This window comes from Anguilla anguilla, chromosome 4 (assembly GCF_013347855.1).
Source record: "Anguilla anguilla isolate fAngAng1 chromosome 4, fAngAng1.pri, whole genome shotgun sequence".
Classification (NCBI taxonomy): Eukaryota; Metazoa; Chordata; class Actinopteri; order Anguilliformes; family Anguillidae; genus Anguilla; species Anguilla anguilla.
The window spans coordinates 26798051-26818979 of record NC_049204.1 but is presented as its reverse complement, the minus strand read 5'-3'; the positions used below and the strand labels follow the sequence as shown (position 1 = coordinate 26818979).

Below are 20929 nucleotides of genomic sequence, written 5' to 3'. Positions count from 1 at the left end.
AAGAGGAATCCAAAACTTGTTTCAAAATATATATTTTTAGTGCTGCATATTAATGGACTCACACAAGGTACTGAATCACCTTAAACGTTCATTTATCGTACATTGGGTATGTATGTATATTAGGTATATATATTTCAGAGGGGCGGGTGCTTTTTGCTGCAGCTGTAAGTCTCGGGCACATGAGCGTTTCCATTTCAGCATGTTGCTATTTTACGAGACCGCACCGTACACAAGCCGCCCGACGTGCGCTCCTGCGTCCTCGCTCTCCTTCGATTCGACGCTCTCTGCACTCGTGTGCGTAAATAAGCGGCGCTGGCGGACGGGCGCCAACTTCCGCCGGTGACATTTCGCCGCCCTCGCACCCGTGGCATTTCCCGCTGACCCCCCAGCGACTGGCGCTTACGTTCCCCTCCTGACCCCCCTCTCACATTTGCACTGGACGACGGTCCGCTCATCGCAAAAGTATTTAAAAAACTAAATGATTATCGGGAATATAATTTTTTATAATTCTAATTTCCTGGGTATTAAAAAGGTTAGATTGTAACATCAGGTTGACTCTTTAATGCAGGTGCTGATTAAGTTGATTCACTGTAGCAATTACTGTCGAATCCCCTTTAATTACTGGGGGTTTTATTGCGGCTTCGTTATAAAGCCGGCAGTAATGGATTGGGGCCCTGAGGAGGAGCGGGCAGCGGGGAGTTTTACACGCGGCGGCGGCGCGGCGGGGGGAAAGGTGTGGCGGAATACTAAGCGGGCAGAGATGTGCCTCCCGCGGGACCGTAAAAACCCCAGGAGCCGCGCGGGGTTCCGAGGGGGCGGAGCGTGTCCCCGTGCTCGGGTGGCGGGCGGGCGCGGCGGCGAAGCCTCCCTGTCCGAGCAGGGGACCGACCCGACGCCGCTGGCGCAGGCGATCGCCCCCCGCTCTCCTCGTCTCCCCGGATACGTGCGGTTAGTAGAAGGTGACAGGGCCGGCCGCGCCTGAGAGGAGAGGAGAACCAGGGAGCCGGGCTCCCGCCGCGCGGCCCAGGAGACGCCCGGCGGTGAAGGGCTGGCAGTGCGGCGGCGTTCCCCGTCACCGGAGAGGGAAATTAAAGGGGCCACACCCTAAAAGTCATGCAAACGCCAACATGGACGCCTTCCGCTCCGTCAGTGACGAGGCACCGTGACCACACGCCGCCGAGCCCGTCCACACCGGTCAGCGCCCAAAACCTCCCTGCAAAAAGTCTAAAGACTAAATCCAGTAACGTTCACTCGGTCGCCACGGTTTGCAGGTGAAGCGTCCGTGCACCCCAGACCCCAGATTATCCAGGGAAATGTGACTGCACTGTGACCCCGGTTACAATCACGTCTGGGGGGGGGGGGAAACGGCGATGTTCCAGCGCGACGCGTCTCCAGCGGGAGCGATGAAGGGCAAGACGAAAGGACGGGAATGCAGACACGCGGGCAGTATTTACGCTCCGCCGTCTCCCAGCGGATATATTTAGCCGTCGACGATCACGCCAAGATGAGATTTCAAGGAGTGGTACCTGTTTGAGGATGCACCGAATACTTGAGAGGGGAATGAATGTAAATCAATTGCTGCAGCACCTGGTGTGAAACCAATCTCCGCTCTCTGAGCAGCGCGCGCCTTTCACGCCACACGCCTCACTTCTGGGGGGCTGCTGCTCCCGAATCACGTCTTCACATCCGAGCACTTGTCACGCATCCAAAAGACAATCCCAGACACCAGAAAAATGCGCGGCAGCCATACTGTAACACCTCAAAAGTGGCACACTGAGCAAGGCCTTGGTCTCAGCATGCGTATCTAATGTACGTCTGCGTCTACATACACACACAGAAACCTAAGCAGTGTGCACGGCGCATGCTGAATGCGTGTCTCGTGCGAAGAACTGGTGTCATCCATCCGCAAAACCGGCAGCCGAAAATACTGTGGTTGAAGATAGATCCAAGATATTTAGTGTGCACTCATTAAACCTGGTCCACATGAATGATACAGCTGGCTTTGCTTATCCGATGCAAAGGTTAAAGTGCAATATGCAATATGTAAAGATGACTAGCACCAGAGCTTTTTTGAATAGATGAATGATGTACAGTCTCTCATAACGCTCCGTGCAGGCTTTAATCACAGATCTGCGCTTTGGGTTAGTGTGCTTAGGCAGTGCAGCAGTTGGAGAGGTGGATATGTGAATGTGACATGTCTCTGGCATGACTCCATTCCTTTTTTTGAATGGAACCGGGTAACAGTATCCTCTGCAGTCGTGTACAGTAAAGATGACACACAAAGGCTTGTGGTGTGAGCACGTGCAGTTCACGCACAGAGCGCGGAGGCTCCGGCTGCTTCGGCTGCTTCGGCTGCTCCGGCTGCTTCGGCTGCGGTCTCAACGCCGTCCCGTCGGTTTGGAACCTGTAAAAGCGAGCCCGCGCCGCGCTTTACATCACAACCTATTTCCTGCGGGACGGGGAAAAAAAACTTTATTGAGCGGCTAACGGGCGCGAGCCGCGGACAGAACGATGCCTCTCACAGATTCCCCTTTTATCCCAGGAATTGGCTCGGCGGCGCAGATGAGATTTTTAGGAATCCGCGATGTCAATGACACTATTGGCAGCTGCGTTAACGGGGACGGGGGCCGGCTTTGTACCGCGCGCGGGTTATTGCATTTCCCCGGAGACCGTGACTCATTAATCAAATATTCATACATGCCTGTAAATACGGGCCCAACACTGCGGCCCTCACAGCCCCCCGCGCCCCCCAGCACAAGCAGCCTTTCATGTGGAGCTGACAGAACCCCCCCCCCCACCCCCAAACACGCCGGCGCGTTGCGCATTCCTAATGTCCCCTGCACCCCGCGCTAGCCCGCGTCCTAAAAACAGACCCGTATGAATTTACTGATCACAGGCGAAGCGCCGAAAAACCCTAAATGATCCCATTATGTCCCCCCGCCGCTCTCTCGCTCGCGATACCAGGGGAAAGGGGGGCGGGGGGTGCGAACAGACGGGCGATTCTTCCCCCCCGCCCGTCCCGTCGGAGGGGTAACTTTTTCCCAAACGGGCGCCTAATTCGAGGCCGCGCTCCTATTAATACAAGAATTTGTATTTGACATGAAAACAAGCCGAGCATTGCTCAAACGGAGAAATTAACCATGGCAACGCCGCATTCTTCACACGGGCATTTTCCTCTCCTCCGTTCCAGACACAATTGCCAGTTGTGTTAAACAGAGTGGCATTTCTCCGTGTCTGCTTAATGGAGTGCAGGAACGGTTAGCACATGCGATTAGTTTTCATTTAGCGTGTTTGAGCCGAGCCGAAAAGGCCCATACAGGCTTTAACATCCGACTGAACCCTGCGTCTCGTGCTGAGGACCAGCCAAATACACTGATTTTTAAGAATCACCTCAAACTCAGAATCAGGCGAGGCAAATAACGTAAAACACAGATATCACATCCAACACCGTAAGTGTCTCACTTTATTGTACCCAAATGCACGGCAGCGCGGCAGTCGATATTCACGTTACAACTGAACAGAAATGATTTTTATGCACAGCTGCGCTGTGCCAGATGAGCATTTGTGGAGGCAAACAGAAAATGTGCGTTATTGTTGAACCTAAGACACACTTCCACAGTGCTGATTTTGAAACCATAAGCATTCTTATATCACATTCCCTCAATGCAGAAGCTTCAGAAGAAACGCTTAATGTTAGTGAATTCATCTGGCATTATTCAACAATCAAAATGGTGTTAGTTAGCTATATATAAAAAATGCTATGCTTAAACCAGTTTACTGGTGTAACTTTAGTTGGAGTGATTCTGATATAGTGTACTGTAGAACAGACGGGGGTTATTAGACATCAACATGTTAGGGGATTAACCTTTTTTTTTTTTTTTTTTTTACCTAAAATGACAAACAGTTTTAACATATATTGAAATGTTTTTCTTTTTTTTTTACATAAAGACCATTTTTCAGTCAAAATGCTCCGAAGAACATTAAGTTGACCGGATAACTAGACCACATAGTGTACTTAATCTCTTTTTGAGTAGAACGAAATGTATTTTTCAAGAATCACTTGGAGATTCTACCTTGAGACGCATCTCAGTTTGCATAAAAACACAGTATGATTTTAACAAATGACACTGCATAAAAAGGGAACACAATAAGACTTTCGCAAGTCTTAAAATGATACTCAAACCACGTTCAGTGCGAATGTGTTTTCCTGTTCAAGGCCATGCACTACAATCACAGTGAATTCCTCTGGTGTTCTAGTGGCTTCCGTCTGCAATAGGGCAGCCTCGTTACAGTCATGAGGGCAGAGGCTTTTGGTTGAGTGCAGCAGTTCCACTGCGCGAAGGCACCTCGTCCTTTCCTCGTACCAACGCAACAGGGCGTTAACACCGTACGACCGCACTTCCTGTCTACTGCCGACCGCCATCGCGGTCTAATTACGGTGCATCTCTCCTCAGACCAAAAACAAAACAAAAACACAGTGAATGAATTACACCTATTTCTCAGTAACGTTCCATCCGGAAAAATACTGCTAGTTTTGAAATGCGTGTTCGACCCGGGCGCCGGTGGAAGCGAGCGCAGGTTTGGAAACGTGTCGGAGGAATCGAGTGTGGCCAGCACTTTTCCCTTCCGCCCGCATCCTGAAATTGCCGTCTGACCTTGGCGTTCTCACAGCAACACGAAGTCTCCCGCCATGGCTCCCGGCCTCCTCGAGGCTCCTGGGAAGGGCCGCTCTTTGCGCTGGAGGGCCGGCGGACCCGAGAGGTCATAATCCTGTCCGTGACCTTTCATAAAGGTGAACGCCGGGTATTTCTCTTTCGCCGATGGCCTCAGGACCTGACACACACAAATAAAACGGGGGAAAAACACTGAGCCGCGTGTTTCTCCCAGAAGTAATTTACTGCAGCGGCACCGTTCCTCAGAAAGTGATCAGACAGCATAAAAAACAGCGCGCAGTCCGTCCGTGGACAACCTTACTCAGCACTGTTTTTATCGCTAATTTTCACTTACGGTTAAAGACTGGTCAACTGCAGTCAATAAAATTATTCCACTGATATTAAGAACAAAACATTTCATGAAACGTTAATGGAAAGATTCCTGAAATAAAATCTGCAAAGCAACTTGCACCAAATCATCACATGCAGGAGGAGAATGGCAAAAAATCTTCAGATTTACAGCTAAATAGTGCCACCTGCTGGTTAAAACATTTATAGGCGTACAATGGTTAATGTTCCGTCTTCAATTGTTCCTGCCTAATCCATTCATTGTTTGAAACTATTTTGCAGCAGACACTACATTGCTTCCCACCGTACCGCCTTTAACCAACCTTTGCCAGTTCTTCACTGATTTTCTCAAAGTCCTGAACGCTTCTGGAGTAAAACCCTATTGTGCAGCTTGGGTCCATTTTACTGAAAGGCATCTTCTTTGGCGATGGGCAATGGAAGGACTGAAAATGAAAGATAGAATATTTTAAGTGTGCTCCTTAATTTTATGCAAATATAATAACAAAGACCAATGGTTGTAAGAAACCATTTCAAGCTGTTTAATTTTGGTTGATGAGTTAGACTCAAAACATTTCTTTAAAACATGTTTGGCAGGTTCACATTTTATCTGCTGAATTAAAATCACTGTGAAGAATGCGCTAAATTATGTCTGCCAAGTAACTGTGAACAGTACGTTTGAACATGTATAGTGCGTGTAAAAATAAGCTTTTGTCCAAAACTGTAACATACTAAAGATAAATATTATTAAAAGCGGTGACTGTTAAAATCACTACCCTAATGTTGCATCAACCTTACCAGTCAACACGGAAAATACTGCCGCAGCCTCTATTCAGTAATTGAGTACAGCCTGATTTAGATTCACACCCGTAAGTACTAACAGAAACTATTAAATTCACATTACTAAAAACACGGTCAGCTCTTTGTAATTTCGCATTACCTCTAGAGGGAAATCGCTTGTGCTGACATCCACAAAAGACTGACAGTAATGAGGATCCATGTAAATCAAGCTGTCATCTGCAAGGACAAAATAAAAGACAAGTTATTCAAAAACATCTGATTATTAGAATGCGTATCCTCCAATTTCTATGCAGAGCAGCTCGGACTCTCCGGCTACTGTGCGCTGCTCTCCACTCAAATGCACTTCTTAAGGATTTTTTTTCTCCTTCTGGGACGGATTAAAGTGTGCATAATCAAATACGGCTGTACAAGCACATTTTTTATACCGCAAAGGGGCTGTCATTTAATTTTTGTGTGGGAAAATTACTTTTACAAACACGCAATTATATTCCCAGATTTGCATATGACAAATGCCTGCTGGTAGACTGGCCTGGCAGTGAGAATGTATTGCTTGTCATTTAGACATCATCTAACGCTGTATTTCAAATTGGTAAAATGTAAATGTGTAAATATTGACTGCCAAGATGTACAACTGAAGGTTCTTCCCAGCTCCTGAAGGTGATGGAGAGTGGCTCACTTTGGCCGAGATGAAATTTATGCATGCGCCTTATGAAAATCAGCGACGTCTACAACTAGGGCGGTTTAGCCGTGATGAATGGGCACGGCTTTGATAGGTCAGAGAAAATAAAATAAGCGCTGTTTCAACCACAGACGCGCCGCTCCACAAATGCGAATGCATTAACTTACTTTGTCTCTTTACGCAAAAAAGGGACATTATGCAAAGCGATATCATTCCCCGCAACACTAACCTTGAAATCCCACAAAGTAGTAGGCTTGCTTGGGCTTCCCCCCAATAATGCCTACACAGTACTCCAGACTTAGAATGCCCTTATGAAAGAGGAGAAAGTCAATCACATGAGCATCACATCACACCATCACATCGCAGGACCTTTCATACCGGCTACAGCCGGTTGTGTTACACTGTACCTTGGCTCTGACCTACTCCATAAATCAACATGAGCTGCCTTGTGGACCAATGAGTCCAGTTTGGATTTATTCACTTACGGTCAAAGCTTCACAAATAAGTGGCGGCATTTAAATACGGTACATAGCAAACGCAGACTTTTAAAAAAAAATCTATTTTTCCAAGTATTCTCCCGCAGGGCTGGGGTACAGTCACGGCATTGCGAAACGGTGCATTTCTGCAGACTTTGTGTGTGCAGGGAGAGATCCAGGGGGCGTTTACCTTGACAAAGTCAAAGTACTCCGGGTTGGTCTTCTCGCCCCCGAGTCTGACGGGGACGAGGATGATGACGGCTCGGCCCCCCGCCCCCGCGCCGCCGTCCGGCCTCTGTTGATCCCGCTGCCCGTGGCTATCGATAACATCGGCACAGTAGACTGGAAATGATCAATAGGAGAGAGGTCGCGCCCGGGTTACCCGTCTGTCCCCGGGGGCGCGGCCGGGCGCGCGGGGGGGGCACGGCGAGGGCTCGCTCGGAGGAACGGGGATTACCCGCTCGCCTCACCCCACGCCCTACCGATGCCCTCAGCGGCCAAAAGACACGAACATGAACCTTACATTTTAGCAAATATTATCTCCGGACAGGATGTTAATATCTCCGTTCAGAAAGAGAAGGAAGATGTATTTAAAATTCCAGTATAGTTACATTTTTCTTTTTACATAATTTCTCATGATTCAGAGGTGCTTTTCCAGGCCACAATCTGTTCTGTACCAAAGACACCTTCGGTGACACACCCTCTCTGGTAATGACAGGCAGTATCTGCATGCTTTGTGTCTCTGACGTAAGAAGGCCGTGTTCACGGCGAGACGAGAGGACAGAGGCTGGCAGAGCTTCAGCAGCCAGTTCAGCTCTTCATTACGAAACTACACTCCGCCGCAGGACTCCGGGTCCCTCGTCCTCGCCGTCGCCAGAGCTGCTCTGACAGCGTCAGGACTTCCGGGCCCCCCGCGCGAAAAACAAGAGCAGCAGCGGGAACGAAAAAAAGACATCTACCTTTCGCCCGATATCGAGGAGAACGACTTTAATCAAAACGCGGGCGCGAGTGGCCGGCACCCCGCCGCGGCCCGGCCACGTCTAACCGCGCCGGGCGCTCCGTTTTCCTCCGCGATTTCCAGCGAGAGGTCAAGCTGGGCTCGGTGCCCAGACTCGCTGCTGGGAAGAGACTCATTTTTCATACCTGTGCAGTCCTGAGCAACGTAAACGGTTATGCCTCGCAATTCAGGGTCTGCTGCCTCCTCCACGGCTTTTCTAAGGGGGAACAGAGAGACCCGCAATCAAACCTGCCCACATCGCTCTCTGGCTTATTAGGAAAGAAAGAAGGAATTGGACTGTGCGCTTTTGGGGTTGTGTTTACATCTTAGAAGCGCACAAGCTTTTATAACTGAACCGTGCAGTTTGAGGACAGCTGGGCAGGACAGGGTAAATGAATGAAAGCTTTAAATATCTCAGACTGCCCTGTTAAATAAGAAACTTCTTAGTCCATTCCTTCACAAATCTGCACATAGGACAAGACACCACATCGTGTCATTCCCTCCAGTCCTTAACTCCAGCTGAACTAGCGACTGAAACAATACATACACTCAATAATAAGACAAATATCCCAGATTAAATATTCTGCAATGCATTCAAGACTTAATATCACACGCATTTAATTTCCAATAAATTTAAGAGGGCGCGTTCAGAAACGCTCCTCTCAGACTCTGACCTCAGAATGTGCGCCACCACAGAGGGCCCGTACCAGTCCCCGGCCTGTTTCCCGGACGACCGGCCGTGCTCCACCAGCCTGTGCATGCCCAGCTGCGCGGCGGGGCTGTCCCCGAACCAGGAGAGCACCGTGCGGTGGTACGCCTCCCCCTGGTGGACGTGGGCCTCCTGTGCTCGGGCCTGCGCCAGGGGGCGGGGGTCCGGGCCGGGGGGCCTCTCTCCCGGCAGCGTCGCCTCCAGGGAAGCCACCAGCTTCCGCGCCACGCTGCTGGTCCACGACTCCGTGTCCAGCGTCGGCAGGTTCAGGGACTCCGACCACGTCCAGTCTAAAAAACCCCAAAGACAAACATTCCATTTCTGAGCAGATATTAATATCGATGGGTGGAGTTTGCAACCGCTACACTAATGATTTGCTTAAAGCAATTAAATGTTTCACCGTGATAGGAATGCCTTTATTTTTAAATCAGTCGATCACTGATGAAACGTGATTCAAATGCAACTGTGCTTTGTGAAGCTTCACTGTGCAATCGATAGTAATTTAATATTTACAGAGGCATAAAAATCCAAAGACTACAGCCATGGGGAATGATGTGGAAAAAAAGACAAAGACCGCCTCATAAAAATTGCCAAGGTGCGATTGCTACAGCACTGATAAAACAAACGACTGAAAGTAGAGACACATTTTGATAACACAGCCCTCCAATGAAATAAATGAATGCAGATTCAATTTCAACACCATGTTTTTTTAAACCACTCAGAATGCCTCGTTAAAGCAGAATCTTCTATATTCCACCAGGAGGACCACCGAAAATGTGTCTTTCAGAAGTCCTGAAATAAGTTGCTTCAAACGGATATTTCATGGAAAGAGGACTTCGACATGAGACTGCAAATTTCCCATAAGCACATATGCTATTAAAAGTTCAATTACAAAGCCCAGAATTTCCAGTATTTCAATTTTACAGCACTTTAGCCTTACAAACAGAGTGGGCACTCAGAAGGGTTGAGGTGGGCGTGCCCAGAGTAGTAAAAGGTGTAGGACGTGGTTGTAAGGTTTAAATATTATGACCTTGCAAAGTGTCAGAAACTAATTGATCAATAAATATCTTTAAGAGGCCATTAGTTATTTTATAGACAAAGATTTCATTAATGGCATATTTCAGATTCAAATGAAGAACAAGTTAATGCTTGAATATTGTTTTCCAAATGACTGCATAAACCCTGATGTAAATCTGATTTCTCTCCTTCTCATCTTATGGTCAGCAAGATGTCCAATGACCTCAGGTTGCCCCAGAAAACTGAAAACGAGCTAACATGATTTAAAAACCAAACTACCAAACTAAACCACCAAACTGTCCTCTGTGAAACAACAAGTAGTACTTAGCCGAGCGTGAGATGAGTTCCAGAGCACTTAAATTCAGTAAAAGTTACAGAATATTTTCTCCCATATCAGTTTTTTGTTTTTTTTCGGAAATCCCCTTTACAGTTGAGGAACTTCAATCTTTTTTTCATTTTTTTTTTCATTTTAGGTTTCTAATAATAATACATTTTAAGTTTCAAATACTACTTTCGATTTCATGGAATTATATTATGGGGCAATAGCATGTTCCCATACATGTAGCCTATCCAGTGTTGCACATCCAGTATTTCCAGGCGCGTGGTGTAACAACTGGTTAAATAAACCGACAAAGGGTGGCAATGAAAAATACGGAGGGAACACAGCCATGATGAAAACTAACGACCAGAGAGAAGAACCAAAGGCCAAACACCTGGGTTATGAAAAATAACAGTTATGAAAATGAGACAACCAGACAGAGTGATCAAATCTGACAGAAGCTGAAACTAACCTCTGCCCAGGAAGTGGAGGAGCAGGGCTTGCGCTAACATCATCTGCCCCGCTCGGAGAGCGCAGCCCCAGCCGCAGTCCGAGGTGAGGGCAGAGCCGCGCAGGGCGGGAAACTCCTCCCTGTAGGTCAGCCAGATGCGGGACGCAAAGTCCCTGCGGAACGCCTCCACATCAGCGGTGACAAGATCCCCATCAATGTAACTGCCGCTGCTCGCCACGGGGCTCTCTGCATCTAAAGGGAGGAAAAATCACCATAACCATCCCTCCATGCAAAAAAAATATGAAACTAGTCCATCTTTTGCTATGTGAGAAGCCGACTCATTGAAAAACACAAGTATCCGTGGAAAATACCAAGCTTATATGTTTACCTTCAGCCTTGAAGTGGTAACATTTTCCCAGTATGAAAACTGGAGAATTTCTGCTAAAGCATGTCTTTGATTTAAGAACCCAACCTAAAAAATATAACATAAGTTGCACATTAGTACACTGGTTGTCCACAACATCACGGTACATAACACCAAGGTAATGTCACCGAGGTAAGATCGCAGTGGTTCCATAAATCAGCCTAAGATAAGAACAAAAAACGTTCACCCCTGCCAAGGTGAACTGCCGGGAGACGTATATCTTACTGTCAGTGTAAAACTATGCACTTTGATTTTTATCAGTTTTCGGGACATTCCTCTACGCCACACAACCTTACGATTGAGAGCCTCTTTTATATCATTGACATCACTGTTGCACAATGCCACTCTAGCGCTTAAGACGATAAACTACTATCGCCTATCGGAAAGAGGAAATAACGTTAACTATCATTAAAAACACACTCTGTGGCCATATCTCAAGTGTTATCAAATGTATCAAGCTATCGATAGCTACTTACTGTATTTCACATTGTGCCAAGCTGACATGAATTTTGTTTTTAATTTCTCAACCTCGTCTGTCTCCTTATTCTCCATTTTGACCACAAAGAAACAGAACCCATCCCAGCTTTCTGTGACTGAAAAACAGTCAACTCTTGCTAAACAACAACGCAGTAGCTAAGTTAGTGTGTTGGTTTTTCTGTTTAATTTCTGTATTGGGTTAGCTAAGTTCTACCAAAACTGATTTGTAATGTTAGCCAGGCAGCTAAGTAACATTTCCAACAAGCTCGCTAGCTAAATATTTAGGTTGCTATCTGCACAGCTACATATGCAAGTTATTCAAAGTCATCAGCGAAGTCAGCAGACACTGATATTTGAAAACAGCTTAGCTAGGTAGCCAATCTAGCGAAGTTAGCTAGCTGGCTAACGTTAGCTAGTTAACGTTTTCTCACCAAAACATACAAAATAAGATTATTTGTGCGTATTATTACGCATTTGGCTACGATTTAATACATGATATTTCAAAACAGCGTCGCGATTTAATATTTAAACCGTGACTAGTATAGGTATAGCTTGCTCTCTAGTTAGCTTGCTATCGTTACGTACTGTCTGTACTACCTTACTGTTTTGGTTTTGAGGAAGAACACCAGTCTCGCGGTAATTGCGTCCAGACGCGGTCACAAATGCTGTCGCTGGAAAATGGCAATACTAGCATCTAACTGGGGACTTCTAAATGCACTCCAAAAACAGGGCCGTCCACAATAAATGAATAAAAAACCTTCTGGTTATCCATTACAAATTATTTTCATGAAAATTACTGTTCGTAATTATTAGAGGGTTTTTGGATATTGGTGCTTAATGCTTGGGCTTGGTGCTCAGTGGTGCAGTTATTCACCTCTCGTAGGCAACCCTTATCAGGAGAGTAGCGAGCAAAGTTTTTATACTTTCGTGGTTTTTTCAAATTAAGTTTTATTTCTGCTTTAGTTTCAATTCCACTTTCCAATTTAGTTTTATTTAGTCATGTTCCTGTTTAACTTTGAGAACACATTTAGTTTTTATTTTAGTTTTATTTATTTTTAAGTCATTATTTCCCTTGCTTTCCATGGTGAATGCCCCACCACTGCCTACAACAACTATGCATTTTGATTTGTCAACCAACCTTAGTATATTAAGTCGCTCATTACCTTTTGATAACAATTGAAGTCTCATCTTGTCAAACTGTACTGGGCTTAACATAAATCTTGAAGCATCACACTTGCATTTTAGTTAATGCATTCATCCTTTGTAATATTGCTGTAGTGTTGTCAACTTTTACAGCTTTGTTAACTTTAAAAGATTACCACCATTGACCTTAACCTCAATAAAATATAAGGAAAATGGAAATTCTACCAAGCCATTTCATCCTGGATGTGGCCAGTTAATGTACAACGACCCTTAACTGTAATAAATAAGTCAAATATTCGTAAATGTTATGAATAGCCAAAGCATCATTCACAATATACATGCATAAATTTCAGTTGCGTAACAAAAGAATAGCTCTGTGTATCACACACACACACACACACACACATATATGTGTGTGTGTATATATATATATATATATATATATATATGTAGGAAATATTCCATTGGAATTTTGGTCCATGCTGACTCGATAGCATCACTGCAGACCTCCTTGTCTAATTCACCAGTTATGGGCCCTAGGAAACTTCAATAGCCTTGATCAGCCTGGCCTAGAAATAAGACACAAAGAGAGAGAGAGAGTTGGGTTGCCATTTGATGTGTAAACGTGTGTGCATGGGTATGGGTGTATATGTGTGAATGGGGTGGCCTAGAAAACCTCATGCTGATATACCTCTTATTAAGATTTCATACCTTAAAATTGGTTAATATACCTATACTGCACTATTTTGGAGATTCTGTGTCAGCCTATACCAGAATAAAACAGGAGTCAGAGTGTGACTACTGGCTTTGTAACTTGGTTTAATTACCTGATCTAGTCTCTCCACATAGATAGACATTTCAATATTAGCAAAGCTGTTACTCACACAAAGATCTCAAAATCCTTTATGTCACCATAATGCTCACTAGGAGAGGGTTAATTTCCCTATTACCTTAAAAAGATGTGTTGTATTGTAGATTGACCTGAAGCAATAATAATATAGAAAAGGGAAGAAATCAGTACTGCCTGGATCCTCCCTTGATCCATAATTAAGCATGGGCCAGCATGTCCCCTTTGAACTCAATAAAATGTAGGCCTTTCTTTTAGTAACTTGGAAGTTGGCATCTGAGCCCTGCATCTAAGTCGAGAATTCTACATTTCATCCCTGGTCTTTTTGGAGTATTCTGCTATCTTCTGGTTTTTGAATTTTTGTCTTGGTACATTCTTGGGATAAACTTCAGAGAAACAGGAAAAACCAACATAGTGTGTCTTAGTAAGGTGCTGGGTCACCACGAGCCACCAGAACAGCTACAATATGCCTTGGCATCGATTCTACAAGTCTCTGGAACTTTCAAGGATCCTTTTTTCTACATCTCTGTTGACCAGTATTTATGGTTTATGCACCACCACTGAACTCTCAAATTTGCATTCACCTTTGTAATGAGGGGTTGATGCTCTGCAAACCTACTATAATATCCATCTCTATGTACTTGTCAATGGACTGCTCTTGCTGACACAGTCTGCTCATGTCCTGCATTGACATTCTCAGTCACCTGAGGAAGAGTTGCTCTTCTGTTTTTCCTTACATATCACACTACACTAAGCACAAGCATCACTGTCATTGGATGTGCGCTTTCAAGCACAATTTCCAACCCTATTTACTGATGTCTTTCCCATAGATGTAAATGCAGATGTCGCTTTAGTCACTGTTCCTATTGCAACAGTAGCCAGTTGAGCAGTATTTGTGACTGAAGCTCCTGTCATTCATACCCCAATAATGAACTCTCTTTCAAAGTCACTATGATCTTCTCCTCTTGCCATCTTGATGCAAAATTTTTAAACATGCCACAGAACATGATAGGATGTTAATTGCTGAGTTGTGCCATGCAGTACACCTGAATGAAGGCATCTGCAATTATTATTTTTCTCCCGTCATTTATTAAGGTTTTTCCTTTAATTTGTCGCCTGTATAACCATGTACAAAGGGCGAGGGCCTCAGGAAATTGTCTGGAGATTGCCAGGGTGAAGTGTGCTTTGATCACTCATTTCAGAATTCATTAGCTGGTTGATTTCCTATTCTACCTGATTATTTCCTACTGCACAGAATATGAATCACATTGCCTATGTCGAGACACATCTCCAATAGACACTATATAGTCTAAAACATTTTAGAAATACTTATCAGGGCCACATTTTTTTGTGGGGACTCACAAAAAAAAAAAAAAAAAACCCCCACCGTGGGATGATGTTTTAATCTCTAGAATTCAGAAACTATATTTCACGTAGGTCCTATAACTGGACAGGCTAGTGGGACCTAGTGAAAAATGTAGTTTGCTGCTCTTTTGATTTATAAAAATGTTCACTAAAATAGAAATAGAATAAGTGTACATTATGGATATTTTGACACTGTCTGTGATGATAGAATATTTAAAGATAAAAAGAAACAAATATTCATTATTCATATTTATTTAGCAATTCCAAGGTCTCCCATATGCGCAAGTTATATGTCGTTTACGGTAATAATTCCAACCTCTTCCCTGGGTTAGCAGCACAGACTCGGAGAGCTTGGGAATTCAAGCAGTCTGCGGCCACAGCCATGGCTGAGCGCCGCGCCTTCGCCCAGAAAATAAGCAGGTAAGGGCGTTTAATCACGTTTTAACACCCATTTAAATAGCTGAATTTGTATTGTACGGGATAATGTCGTTTATCGGTCGACAATACTTGCTTACAGGCTTCAGATTGCGTGCAGTTCATTTCCAAATAAGGCCTAGTTACATCAAAGATACCCCAATGACCCGCCCAGAGTCCCCAATCCTATGATTTTCCCTGTGTTATTTTTCGTCTATGTTGTTTTTGTTAGCAGTGACTGAATATGCATACTATTGTTTGCGAGCGGAAACAATTCTATTCTATCGCGAAATGGTTATTGGATAACCCTGCTGATGAGTTAAGTCTGGTTAAGAAAACAATATGAGAAATTGCGTGTAGCCATCTAGCCAGCCAGCTAGGTAGCAGGGTGACACACTGACACATCCCCCATAGCTAACATTAGCTAGCTAACATTGCTAGCTAGAGCCCCAAGTTAACGCAACCGCATCACTGTGATGCCACAATAAAAGAAATGTAATAGCCTATGTTTTGAAAATAACCATAACACAGTGTTAGATACTGCTAGCTACCTGACTTAGGTAACATCGCCTACTAATTCGGTAATAGTTAATGTGCTAACTTAACCGCTAATTTATCTAGTCTACATATAATTTATGTTAGCTATCACATAAAGTATTACAGTCAGTAACTTTAATTTTGCTAGCTAAAGCGTGCGAATTAAAGCAAAATTCATCCTATTGAGATGCACTGTATTATCACAACTAGTGAAGGAAGGTGAAACCATTACTCAATTACCAAAGACTGCAAGGTCATTTTAATATGAACCCTATGTGTTGGTAAGGTGATGCTGTGTTAGTATAATTGGATTGTTTTTTAAGTGTTTGCCAAAGTGAAGATTATATGATAGTTACGCTATAGTCGACCCTACCTTGAAGTAAGATGGTGTTGTATTAACGGAAGTATAATTTACAATGACACTATATTATTATTACCGAATGTTTTGTATATCACATAGCTTTTAACTTGAGCAAGGAGTTCAGAATATACCCATTCATAAAAAATTAAAATAATGCAGGCACCTTTACTCTTCATACCACTTTAGTTTCGACATTTGGTATTTTTACCCCTCACAGAATTATAATAGGAATATCCAAAGTCTTTTCTAAGTATTTACTGCTAAACTGTTTTTGTTTCATTATTTTGTTTTCCTGTTGACAACTTGTTTCTTGTTAAAAAGCCAACATTATTACTCACCTATTCGTTGTAATTCACTTTCTTGTAGGTTTTCCATTCCTAACAGTCAATGCATCAGGCAGTCAGATAGCTCAGAACCCAGTTCTAGTCTATACAACATTATAGGATCACTACATACAGAATCTGATCACAAGGATTTAAAAATCTTAAAACAGACAAATAGCCTATATTAAATATTTGGCTTTCTTAAGGGAACAAGGAAAAAAACCCATGTTTATTGTTTATGTATTTATTTAGCCTTTTCAGTTGGCCTTTGTTGAGGTATAGAAGAAAACCACCAGCTGGAAATTAGCTCTTAAATCCTTGGTCTGTAGGCTATGCATAAATGAACGGTTAGCAATTTCACAAGTTAATTTTCACCATTTGCTTATAATTGTGCAAGGGACTATGACATTCACAGAGACCATTTTTTGTGATGTGCGTTCATCAGGATCTGTAGTTTTCGTCTGGGCATAGACTAGATCTCCATTGACCAAAAAGACACAACCCCCACACAATTATGAGTATGTCTGGCTTCCTCTCAAAATCAATCTGCTTTGATGGAAGCCAGTGGCTGCGTTCTTTTATTGGTGCCTGTCCCGAATAGCATAATATTCAACCAGTAAGTGCTCTGTGCTGAGAATCTGCCATATAAACCTTTCTTTTTTAAATGGGAGACAGATGTGTGGTTATGTTTCATTTGGTTTTGTTCACTGATGCAATTCCAGGATATTCAGGGAAAAATTACAGGTGATATGCATAATGAGTGTTGAGCAGAGGGCGTAGCTGTTTCCCTAAAATTCCACTCACAAAAAAACTTCACACTTTGAGATGTAGGGGGTATGAACTTTGAGCAGCTTATAAACCCCTTGTCATGTCCTGCAATAGCCTTGTTCAGGTATTCTAAGCCTGGCTTTGTACACTTATCATGTAAGACAAATAGGATTTATATAAGCCCAAGTGTAAAATACGCTGTGGAATCATTAGCCTGTGGGATCCAGAATCACTGGCATTGCTGTAAATGAAGCTGTTGAAATAATTGCACATGGAAAGAAAGCCCATTGGGGTGACACAGACAAGCCGTTTTAGTGCATATACATGTGACTGGAACAGTATAGTCTGTAACCAGATTTTTCCCTGGTCAGTGTGGAGTTGTGTCACCAGAGGAAAATCCAAATCACCGTGAAAATGGCGCCGGTCCTCTTCACCTGAATCGCCGTTCAATTCTAATTTGTTGTTTGTTTGTGTCTCCTCAGTTGCTGCGTTGTTGTTTTTTTCAAGGCAACAGCATAGAGTCGTTTGATGGCCACAGTAATTTAAGAAGGCTCTGTAATTGCCGACCCAAGCGCTTTGCTTTGAGGTTCAGTGGCTTTTATTTGTTCTCTCCTCTCAAGTTTAATATACAGCGATTCCAGGCGGACACACTAAGGCCTGTCCCTTCTGCTCAGGCATAAAAAAACCTCCCAAGGTAACATAGCCCATAACGCAAATGTTTTCGCACAACAAAATGTTTCGCCATACTTCACCTGCAGGAAGACCACTGCCATAAATGCTGTGACCTTCGTTGTGTCTCATAAATTCTGGGAACTCTACCACAGTTCTTTTTCCTTTTTCAAAGGCAAGTGTCTGTGTGAGAGCATCGACTGTAACTACCCTGTAGAGTTATGTTCCCTGTGCCAGTATGAATAGAATTTGATTGACCTGAAAGATTGCTTACCTTTTAGAATGGGACCTTTAACTCGTGCACTTGCACACGTATGTGCAAAGAAAGGACAGCCTGTATAAAACATAGTGAATGTCACAGGAAGAACAAAGTGTGTGATCGAGGTTATATTTCATGAGATGTCTTACAACCTGAAAAAAGAAAACTTTATACTTATTACAAGTAGCTGTTGGTAAATTGTGTTTTGTTCAGCAGTCCTTTCTGGCCTGATTCTTTGGACTTTTGGTGGTTTTCCATAACACTGCTTTGGAGGAATCACTCCAGTTAGTTAGCCAATTATTAAGAGTTGATATTTATGCCTTTTGTGCTTTTTATGTGAAAAAATTCCAATTTTGCATCCAGGCTAATCCTATGCCATTTCATGCTTGTATGGGATAACTAACAGTGTAATGCCTTCTCTGAGTGTGAAGATGAATATTCAGTTCAGCTTTACATAGTCAATCCTTCAACAGTCAAGTTGATAATACTTTCTCTCACAACTAAACAAATCGTCTTATATTTTTTAAATCCTGACTCTCCTCAGAACTGTTGACCTCTGTAATGCATTGAAATACTCTCCTACAATTTGTCTGTCACTTGAAAAAAAGGGAATTGCATAATAGCTTATAATTTGAAGGCTATAACTGGAGGCATCTTTCGTCAGAACACACCACTGCCATTATACCTCCTGAAGTAATAGGGTGTTTACAGGCACACCATATGAGAAAAGCTTGACAAATATTGATTCTCTCAAGAACAGAAATGAACATGTAGCAAGATATATGGATACGGTGTGGTTAAAAAAACTGTTGATGAGACAGAACAAACTACTTCTTTGTGCTAATTAGCATGTTTATGGGCATTGTGGATGTGATCAGGGCTTTTGGTTCTAAGAACCCTTTATTGAATGGCCAGTCACAAAATCTGACGATCTTCTCTGTCATTGTCCATTTGATCAGCAGTGGGATGAAAAGGATATATGTTTTGCATGTGTGTTTTTTATTGTATTGTGTTACGATGTTTAACTTGGCTGCTCAATTAATTTCTCATCAAGGACAATAAAGGTGTATTTATTGATTGATTGATTGGGCAATCATCCCCTCCCATGATAAAGGAATATAGTGGTTTGTAAAAGGCAGGAGTGTAGTGGTTACAGCACATTGAAGCTGCTGAAAGGGAGCGCCGACCTCCCAAAGTCACCCAGCGAATCTGTTTGTGGCAATTGCCTGAGCTGGGGGAAAGAAATGTCCGACATAAATAGCTTGATGTGTTTACAGACAGAATTACCCGAAGATTGACTCTTATACAAAGCAGTGCCAGGATCTTAATCCTTGATTCTTCGGAAATAATTGTACTGTGACATTCTGGCAAAACATTTGTACTGACTGGATAATTTTTATTATGAGTGTACCATTATACTTTATTGCATATTTTACATTTTTAGAAGTAATTGCTTTGTTATTAGCTGAAAACATATTTTTCTTTTTTTAGTGATGTGTAGTAGAGGTAACCTAATTATTTAATGTTTTATAATTTGATTTACATTTTGACTGTGGTTATTTATTAGTAATAATTTATTTATTTCAAATAATATTTGAGTAATATTTGAAGTGGATATTATCCTTTCTATGTATGATATAACCCCTTAGTTATTTCCATGTGTTAGACCTAATTGGAAACCACTTTTTTCCAAGCTCTGTCATACATCCTGTTTTTGTTCTTGCCATGGTGAAGCTAACGTAGGACTGAGGATACCATTGCATTCATGAGAGTGTATCAGAGAGAACAATCACATTTTCTCCACGCTCTTGGTCTCTTACTCTGTGTAATGTGAGGTGACGACTGAAATTACTCTTAATGTTGACAGTTGGGCAGTCGAGTCCTCCTTTTGGTCACGTGTGACACAAATTTTTAATTTAATGTCTTCTAGGACTGTTGCTGCAGAAGTCCGAAAGCAGATTGCTGGCCAGTATGGGGGATCCCCACAGCTCCTCAAAAACCTCAATGTGGGTGCCAATGCTACCAGTAACACAGTGAGTATCCAGCACACTAGGGGCAGCCTGGCACTGGTTACCAAACAATTTGTTTATCTGTGAAATCTATGCTTCGGTCCAGGGCCATCACCCTTGGCCTTTTGACTAGGGGTCACCTTAAGAAAGAGCCAGCTGACTTTACAATGGTCTGATTCCAAATTCTGCTCCAGGTGTCAGAATAGGTCAGTGCCCTGGGAAACTTAGAACAGGCCATATTCTTTCTGTGCTGTGGAGTTCTAGCAACTTGACTTGTTTGAGATTTATACAGATTTATGAAAATCACGTTAAAGTTTTTAAAAGATCCCTAAGCAGCCTGTGTTCAGGAAGTAGGCTTCCTGATGCAGTATTTAGAAGGAAATTTCAGGTCGCTACAACTTGCAATTCCTGTTACGTGAGTACAAGTGTCTCAGGGCTTATGCACAACTTGCATGCTTGCTGGTATCAAAGATTAAGCCGATTGGAATCTGTTTTTTAGTTTTTGAACACAACAAACTGGTCTCAGGTCAGAACTTGTTTGAGTTTGTGGTGTGTGCGGGAGGCTGTGGAGTGGGTGGAAACATCTGTTACTGTGTTTAGTGGAGTCTGTCGGGTGCCCCAGGTCTGCTGTGGGAAATCTCACAGTTCTCCAGATGCCCACATGCTTCATTATTTTAGGTATCCCATTTAATATCTTAGTTTTGGTCTTTGGCTGACGCTCAGTTTTCTTACTGGTTAATTGGAAAAGAAGTACAGAATACAAATGGTAAGTAAGCATGTGCAGTGCAACCCAAAGCATACTATGCAGTGGACGGCAGCTATTTCATATAGGCCTAATTAAAGCATGTATTACATTACATTCATCTAACAGGCATTCATCCAGAGTC

The 20929-nt window shown here is 43.3% G+C and overlaps 2 protein-coding genes across 31 annotated transcripts in view; one reads left to right on the top strand and one right to left on the bottom strand.

The window, feature by feature from the left end:
* Nucleotides 1-3435: 3435 nt before the first annotated feature.
* Nucleotides 3436-11977, bottom strand: atg4c (autophagy related 4C, cysteine peptidase). The gene is made up of 10 exons (XM_035415756.1): nt 11347-11977; nt 10835-10918; nt 10468-10698; nt 8625-8949; nt 8097-8167; nt 7144-7295; nt 6707-6785; nt 5938-6014; nt 5324-5443; nt 3436-4833 (listed from the first exon to the last, which is right to left on the bottom strand). Exons 1-10 carry the CDS (start codon nt 11420-11422, stop codon nt 4666-4668), a joined length of 1383 nt encoding a protein of 460 aa, XP_035271647.1. The 5' UTR covers nt 11423-11977; the 3' UTR covers nt 3436-4665.
* A 3049-nt stretch (nt 11978-15026) lies between these two features.
* dock7 (dedicator of cytokinesis 7) overlaps nt 15027-20929 on the top strand; it is a 52082-nt gene continuing 46179 nt past the window's right edge. For all 30 annotated transcript variants that reach the window (XM_035414271.1, XM_035414270.1, XM_035414263.1 and 27 more), the window contains exons 1-2: nt 15027-15122; nt 19964-20066. In XM_035414271.1, the coding sequence (XP_035270162.1) occupies nt 15085-15122; nt 19964-20066 (141 nt within the window). In that variant the 5' untranslated portion in view covers nt 15027-15084. The remainder of the gene's footprint in view (nt 15123-19963; nt 20067-20929) is intronic.

What these genes read in the sequence shown, in the direction of transcription:
- atg4c (XM_035415756.1), bottom strand. Translation starts at nt 11,422, where the DNA reads ATGGAGAATAAGGAGACAGACGAGGTTGAGAAATTAAAAACAAAATTC. An exon ending in CGTTGCTCAGGACTGCACAG is followed by an intron (nt 7,296 to 8,096) that starts GTATGAAAAATG and finishes GATCATTTCCAG; the next exon opens with TCTACTGTGCCGATGTTATC. An exon ending in CAAGCGATTTCCCTCTAGAG is followed by an intron (nt 5,444 to 5,937) that starts GTAATGCGAAAT and finishes TTTCATTTTCAG; the next exon opens with TCCTTCCATTGCCCATCGCC.